Raw genomic sequence first — 7,779 nt, forward strand, 5'->3', positions numbered from 1 at the left:
ACAACCACTCCCCTCTCTTGCAGGAGGAGAGTCTTTACAGTATATAAACAAACAAAGAAACAAACACATTAGTATTAGTATTATATAAATTTGTATACTGCTCTATACCCCTAGATCTCAGAGCAGTTCACAGCATAAAATCTCAATATAAAAAACAGAAAAGACAACCTCTTCCACAACACATTTTAAAAGGGCATAGGGGGTCAATATACTTTAACCAGCATTTAAAAACCTAAAGAATCTAAAATACAATTCTGTTTTTTAAAAGCTGGATTAAAATGTCAAACCCAACATTGATAATCAATAGCCAAAGGCCTGACAAAAGAGAAATGTTTTAGCCTTGTGCCTAAAGATGAGTAATGATTGCACCAAGCGAGCCTTTCTAGGGAGAGCACTCTACAGCGGACGCTCGGGTTGCAAACGTGATCCGTGCGGAAGGCACATTCGCAACATGCAGCGCCGCATCTGCGCACACACGGGTTGCGATTCGGCGCTTCTGCGCATGCGCAAAGCATGATTTAGCGCTTCTGCGCATGTGCTGAAACCCGGAAGTAACCCGTTCCAGTACTTCCAGGTTCGGCGCGGTGCGCAACCAGAAAACGCACAACCTGAAGCATCTGTAACCCGAGGTACGACTGTACAAGCAGGGAGCCACCACTGGAAAAGGCCCGTCCTCCTGCTGCATTTGCAAAAGGCACGCGGAAACGTTGAGCCAGGACCTTTATTCTGGGTGTTCAGCAGCTGGCAGCCCTTGACGCAAACCTGGGCCTTCTGAGCTGTGCTGTGTAGCTCCCTGATTCTCAGCCAGAGAGCCGAAAGACAGGTGGGGTTTTTGCACAGTATCTGTTGGCCACGGTGCTTTGCAGCTGGCCATTTGGAGCACGGGGAAGCGACGAGACGTGCCGCTGCAGAAAATGAGTGGCTGTCCGGGGGCCTTACTCAGCGACTCGGAGCGTTTGGCTCCATCCCGTGAGAACTCCCCTCTGAGCAGCAAAGTGCTTCGATCGCAGCCCGTGCCAAGATTATTATTATCTTTTGTTTCAGCTACTTTGATGAGATATTCTGCTGAAATATTTTTTCAGCGCTAATCATAACATAACACCACACCATGGAAACCACAGCCAAATATTTGACTTCTAATATTGCTGTTGAATTAATTGTGACAGCAAGAGCCCAGCAAGGGGGGGCAGGGAAGGGGGGGGAGAGAAAAAGAGCAACCCTTCCCTGGGCTTCTCCTGGAACAGTAGCGAGAGGCTGTGCTGTGGGAGGGATAGAACTGTCAATCAATGGCAGAATGGATGATGCTCTGCATACAGAAGACCTCTGGCGCTGTATCTCAGGTGTTTGGAAAGACCTTTCTCCAACTGAGATCCTGGAGGGTCACTTCCAGCCAGAGTGGGCGATATTAGGCTAGATAGGAAGGGTGAGGCATCTGCTTCGCATGCAGAAGGGGATAGGCTTGTACCCAGTGCCACAATGCACCAATCCAAGGTGTTACTGTTAGCAGTGGAAGGACAAGCCTCGCTGCTATTGTGACATTTCTCCCAGGTTCAGGTTAGGTCCCTCCCACCACGAGTGAATTGCAGCCATTCACTTCTGTTACTGGAAGTAAAGAGACCATCAAGGACGCTCATTAGTACCAGGATGCGGGTGGTGCTGTGGTCTAAACCACTGAGCCTCTTGGGCTTGCCGATCAGAAGGTCGGCAGTTCGAATCCCCACAACGGAGTGAGCTCCCGTTGCTCGGTCCCAGCTCCTGCCAGCCTAACAGTTCAAAAGCATGCCAGTGCAAGTAGATAAATAGGTACCGCTGCGGCAGGAAGGTAAACGACATTTCTATGCGCTCTGGCTTCTGTCACAGTGTTCCGTTGTGCCAGAAGCAGTTTAGTCATGTTGGCCACATGACCTGGAAATCTGTCTGGACAAACGCCGGCTCCCTCAGCCTAAAAGCAAGACGAGCGCCACACCCCATATGTCACCTTTGACTGGACTTAACCATCCAGGCGTCCTTTACTTTTACCTTTAACTCATTAGGCTTCACATGCAAAAGGTCCCAAGGAAAGACTCCTGACTGGCACGCTGGAGCGCGGCTGTCAGCCAGAGTAGGCCAGACAACACTAAGCTACAAGGCCCAATGGCCTGATGTGCTTTCTTATCTATGTCCTACATCAGGCATAGGCAAACTCAGCCCTCCAGATGTTTTGGGACTACAACTCCCACCATCCCTAGCTAACAGGACCAGTGGTCAGGGATGATGTGCATTGTAGTCTCAAAACATCTGGAGGGCCGAGTTTGCCTGTGCCTGTCCTACGTCAAGTCCGGGGGAGAGGGGATGGCCTTGGCGGTCTGCTTTTCTCCTCCTTAGTGTTGCCCTTGTAGAATTCAGCTGGGGAAGACAATAATAATAATAATAATTTATTATTTATACCCCGCCCATCTGGCTGGGTTTCCCCAGCCACTCTAGGCAGCTTCCAACAGAATATTAAAATACAATTGTCTAGTAAACATTAAAAGCTTCCCTAAACAGGGCTGTCTTCAGATGTCTCCTAAAAGTCTGGTAGTTGTTTTTCTCTGACATCTGGTGGGAGGGCTTTCCACAGGGCGGGTGTCACTACCGAGAAGGCCCTCTGCCTGGTTCCCTGTAACTAGGCTTCTCGCAGCGAGGGAACTGCCAGAAGGCCCTCGGCATTGGACCTCAGTGTCCGGGCAGAACGATGGGGGTGGAGACGCTCCTTCAGGTATACTGGACCGAGGCTGTTTGGGGATGGGGATAAAACTACAACTAGTCAGCTTCACCTGTCATTGACTCTTAGCCTCTGGCTGCCCCTGCTGCTGGGCTCCCTGTCTTCCACCTTACCAGCCCCAATGGGTACCTGCCACACAAGGTTTAACTATTTGCATCTTGTACCGGAAGGTGCAGATCTCCATGTCTCTGACTGGTGTTGTTTATCCCCTTCCTTTTCAGTGCACAGGCCAATGCACAGGTCGCGGGGTAGGCTTGCAGCATCGCCTTGTTCAGTGTCAGCATTGGAACGGATCCGTGGTATCGAACTCACTGTGCGATGAAACGAGCAGGTACAGTTGCCATCTGATAGGAATAGCCCTTTACCACTTTTAACACTTCCAGCAGATGTTGCGTCACACATTATTTTTAACAGATGCTGCTGGGAAGTTCTGGGTCAGTGGCTGCCTCATCTTGCCACCCTTGCACAGCCCCTTTGATGTTTAGTTAGGTTATGGCTGCTTGCCATAACTACCACTCCTAAATCAGAATTGGAGCCTTTTGTTCTTCTTCTGTTAGCAGCAGGCTGTCCTGCAAAAGCTGAAGTAATGACATAAGCTGGAAATTTCATTTCATTCCACTTTCAATTTGTATACCACCTTTCTATATTACTATGCAGCCACAAAATATACAACAAAGAACACACACCTTACAATAATCTGATGCAATACAAAAAGTTGTAATAAAGCCATAATAAAACATAACTTTATAATGGAACACCTTATATCAATAAAGTAATATTCAATAATCTATTAGGATATATTAGTACAGTCAGGGAAGCGGGTAGCGCTGTGGGTAAAACCACAAAGCCTAGGACTTGCCGATCAGAAGGTCGGCGGTTCGAATCCCTGCAACGGGGTGAGCTCCCGTTGCTCGATCCCTGCTCCTGCCAACCTAGCAGTTTGAAAGCATGTCAAAGTGCAAGAGGATGAATAGGTACCGCTCTGGCAGAAAGGCAAACAGCGTTTCCGTGCGCTGCTCTGGTTCGCCAGAAGCGGCTTAGTCATGCTGGCCACATGACCCGGAAGCTGTACGCCGGCTCCCTCGGCCAATAAAGCGAGATGAGCGCCACAACCCCAGAGTCGGCCACGACTGGACCTAATGGTCAGGGGACCCTTTACCTTTACCTTGATTCTCAAACTTAATCCATTCTGGGAGTCCGTTCGACTCCTGAAACCATTTGAAAACGAAGGTGCTGCTTCCAGTTGGCTGCAGGAGCTTCCTGCACTCAGTCGGAATCCACGTCAGATGTTCAGTTTCCGAAAAAAACGTTCACAAACCGGAACACTCACTTCTGGGTTTGCGGTATTCAGGAGCCAATTTGTCCAACAACTAAGCCCTTTGCGACCCAAGGTACCACTGTACACAATAAAATTAGCTCTCAAAACATCAGTAATTAAACAGAAATCTGAGACTGGAAGGCCAAATGCAGCCCCCAGGCATCTCTTTCTGATCCTGGGATTCTCCCCAGACCACATCCCTCACTGCCCTTGCTTCACACCTTCCTTGAGTGTTTTTGCCAGGCTGGGATATGTCATTGAACTCATAGCTCTCTCCTGCCTAGAAGTGGAATAGAGGGAGTGTAGAAATGTGCCGACTGTACAAGTTCTTTGTTTTGCCTACTTTCACCTCTGGTTCTGCCCATCACTGGAATGTGGTCCTCAGAAGGCTGACCAGAAGTGAATGTGGCCAACAGACTGCATTCTGACATGCGTGAAGGCAAGTATAGCTGTTCTCTTGGCTCTCCATCCTCCTGGCATCTGCTGGGATGACATACGGCTCTTGCCCAACATCTCTCAGAGTGCGGCTATCTCCAGAACCGCAGGGTACAGTCAAGATTTTTCCAGCCTGGCAGAGCTGATTCTAGCCAGGCTCTTTGTAGTTCTTCACTGGCCGTCCAAAGTAGACCTGGTCAACATCAGAAGGACTGTGGACGTTCTCCTGTGATTTGGCTGCCAGTGTTACTGCAGAGGTAAGCAGACTTGCAGGGAAATTGTAAAAGTGGAGACAGAACATCTGACACACTTAAATGTAAATTTAGAAATTTAAGAGCATTCCGGTTTACCGAGGCATTTGATGGCAGGAGGCACTGTTCCCTGGCAGCTCTGTGATCACTTGTTTTCGTTTTTAAAAGAAAGTAAGTTTTATTGTTGTTGTGTTTGCTGCTCTGAGCTTGTTTGGGAGGAATAAACCGTCACCACCAGGCCAGTTTATTTTTGGCTCTAGTGAGGAGCAGTGCTTAAGAAACCTCATGATACATTCGGGGGTAAGAAGGAGGACAAAGGATTGCCTGCTTGGCCACCAGTGGCTGAACCATTGCAGTTTTCCATCTTAGTCATCACAGGGAGATAACAAGGCGCCCTGCCTAGCTGTGGGCGTGGGCTTGCATGTTCTCTGCCCTAGGGCAAATCGTGGCAAGCCAGGTAAAGTTAAAGCTACCCCTGACCATTAGGTCCAGTTGCGGACGACTCTAGGGTTGCGACGCTCATCTCGCTCTATAGGCCAAGGGAGCCAGTGTTTGTCTGCAAACAGTTTTCCTGGGTCAAGTGGCCAGCATGACTAAGCCGCTTCTGGCAAACCAGAACAGCGCATGGAAACGCCGTTTACCTTCTACTCACACTTTGAGGTGCTTTCAAACTGCTAGGTTGGCAGGAGCAGGGACCGAGCAACGGGAGCTCAAACCATTGCGGAGATTTGAACCGCTAACCTTCTGATCAGCAAGTCCTAAACCACAGAGCCACCCACGTTCCTATGGCAAGCCAGGTAGGGCAAGTCAAAAGCCAGGAATTGTGCCCCTCTTGCTACACCAGCTGAGTAGATGCTACTGCTCTCCTATGAAAATTCGCTTGACCCCAATACCCTCTGTATTTAACATGGAGAAAGATGGGGATTGGGGTAAATGTCAAAGTTTGCCCAACGACACAGTAGGATTTATTGTTTGTAGTGGGGTTGTGGCAGAAATAAAACAAAACTCCAGGCTATGGATTATCTATTTGCACATTTTTACCCTACCCTTCCAACCAAAAAGGCTTTTGAGAGAATAAAACCAAAAAGGCTTTTGAGAGAATAATAATAGTAATAATTTATTATTTATTATTTATACCCCACCCATCTGGCTGGGTTTCCCCAGCCACTCTGGGCGGCTTCCAAAAGAATATTAAAATACTGTGATACATCAAACATTAAAAGCTTCCCTAAACAGGGCTGCCTTCAGATGTCTTCTAAAAGTCTGGTAGAAGTTCCTGCCTGGAGTTTTTAGGAGACCCCATTTGCCTCAGAGAGATGCATTTCCCAGACCAGTTTAACAAGCAATCCCTCTTCCCAGGGAACTATGGGATTTGTAGTTCCGTGAGGGGAACAGGCCGCTGCCGCCACAGTCTGCCACCTGAGTCACTTTTGCTCAGCATGGCCCATGATAGGACTGCCCCAACTGAAAGGGGAATTCTACCATTGACAGCTCAGAACGAGAGTGGTGGTTGTGAGACTGAATTTCACATACTGACCTGGAACTATGCAGAGGATTATTTTGCCTGTAGGGTTCTAGTACGTTTGTAGTGACGTTACGTCCTAAATAACATTGACCATCGGATTCAGTCTCAAACAACATTTTATTGGGGGCTTTTCTCCCACCTACCCCACCTTTCTGCAGGCCATTGATGAGAAGAAACTGCTCTACAGACAAATGTGACGTGTATTGGAGGGCAGGCCCTTGGCGACCGTGCACAGTAGATTGTGGAAGCGGATTCCAATCACGGCAAGTCAGCTGCATACACAGGAGAAATAAGAGGCCTGTAGGAGATCCGTCGTGCTCCTGGAGGAAGAGACCAGTGTCCTGGAAACACTGCAATGTCACTTCTTGTGACAGTATGTAAACGTTTATTTTCATTTTTGAACTCTCCGGTCGCTTGTGGCAATTGCATGTAGACAGTGGCGCTGAATTCTTAGTTCCGTAATGAACATGATAAGCCGTCAACCAAACCCCACCCTCCCATACAATGCAATGGTGCAACATTGGCGTGCCCCAGTTCAGCAAAGGGTTTGATTCTGAAGAACTAAAATGCAAAACAACTCCCAAGATAGGCTCAAGTTAGTACAACGGACTGGACCCCTGGCCGTTGAATGCATCTCGTTCAGAGCAGCCTGCAGATTATCCTGCCCATAGTGTTGTTGTGCAAGACCTGAGAGGGAAGGAGGAAGGATGTGAACATTATCTAGGTCTCCCGTTCGCATTTGCCCGAGATGAGATGCTGTAACTGCCCTTTTTCATGCTTGTTGCATTTCAATGTATTTTTCAGAAGGCGAATGCAAGGATACAACTCACTACTGTACATTTGTAAAGCAGCTAAAATTATGCATGATAGACATCTACAAACAAAGGTGTTGTCAGTCATGTGAAGAGCAATACCCTTCTGTGGGAAGTTCGTGATGTCGCAGTGAAGATATCGCGTGAAGAGAATGTTGTTTCAATCCAGCCTGCTCTGGACAATATAGACAATCAACCAAGAACACGTGGTGGGGAAGGGGAAATGGATGAATAGAACATGCTATGGATAGTCCAGGCAGGGTTTTCCATTTTCTCTCCTAGACTCCTTCCCACCGGGCAATAGCTCTGTTGCAACTTAAGCTTTAATGGTGTTGGAAACATCAGTTTTAATGAGGTTGCAAGTGATTCATTGGCTATCAAGTAATGCTCCCTGCCTCATAAAGACACTTCGAGTTTAGCGATTGTTGACAACTATTCCAAAAATACTGAAATGCAGCAACAACTCATATCTGCTTGTTGCCTTTCTGGTTTGATCCACATCAGTACAATTCTCAAAGTATATGGATTCAGCCATCTGTAGCTGTAATATTTCCCCCCAGAGGCTGCATTTCCTTAGCATTTGAGAAAAGGACATTGTCACAGGTCTTGTTTTATTGAGATTAGCTGTCGAACGGATCCCCATTTTGCTTTCCTTCCTTCCTTTAAGCGCCTGCAGTAAAAGGCAATGTACCTGA

The 7,779-nt window shown here is 47.8% G+C and overlaps 1 protein-coding gene across 2 annotated transcripts in view; it reads left to right on the top strand.

The window, feature by feature from the left end:
• Positions 1-7,779, top strand: part of ADAMTSL3 (ADAMTS like 3) — a 278,004-nt gene extending 270,225 nt beyond the window's left edge. For both annotated transcript variants that reach the window (XM_081171011.1, XM_081171012.1), the window contains exons 28-30: positions 2,965-3,074; positions 6,431-6,645; positions 7,077-7,779. In XM_081171011.1, the coding sequence (XP_081027137.1) occupies positions 2,965-3,074; positions 6,431-6,645; positions 7,077-7,207 (456 nt within the window). In that variant the 3' untranslated portion in view covers positions 7,208-7,779. The remainder of the gene's footprint in view (positions 1-2,964; positions 3,075-6,430; positions 6,646-7,076) is intronic.

The sequence above is a fragment of the Podarcis bocagei genome (assembly GCF_964188305.1).
Source record: "Podarcis bocagei genome assembly, chromosome: 14".
In the NCBI taxonomy this organism is placed as follows: Eukaryota; Metazoa; Chordata; class Lepidosauria; order Squamata; family Lacertidae; genus Podarcis; species Podarcis bocagei.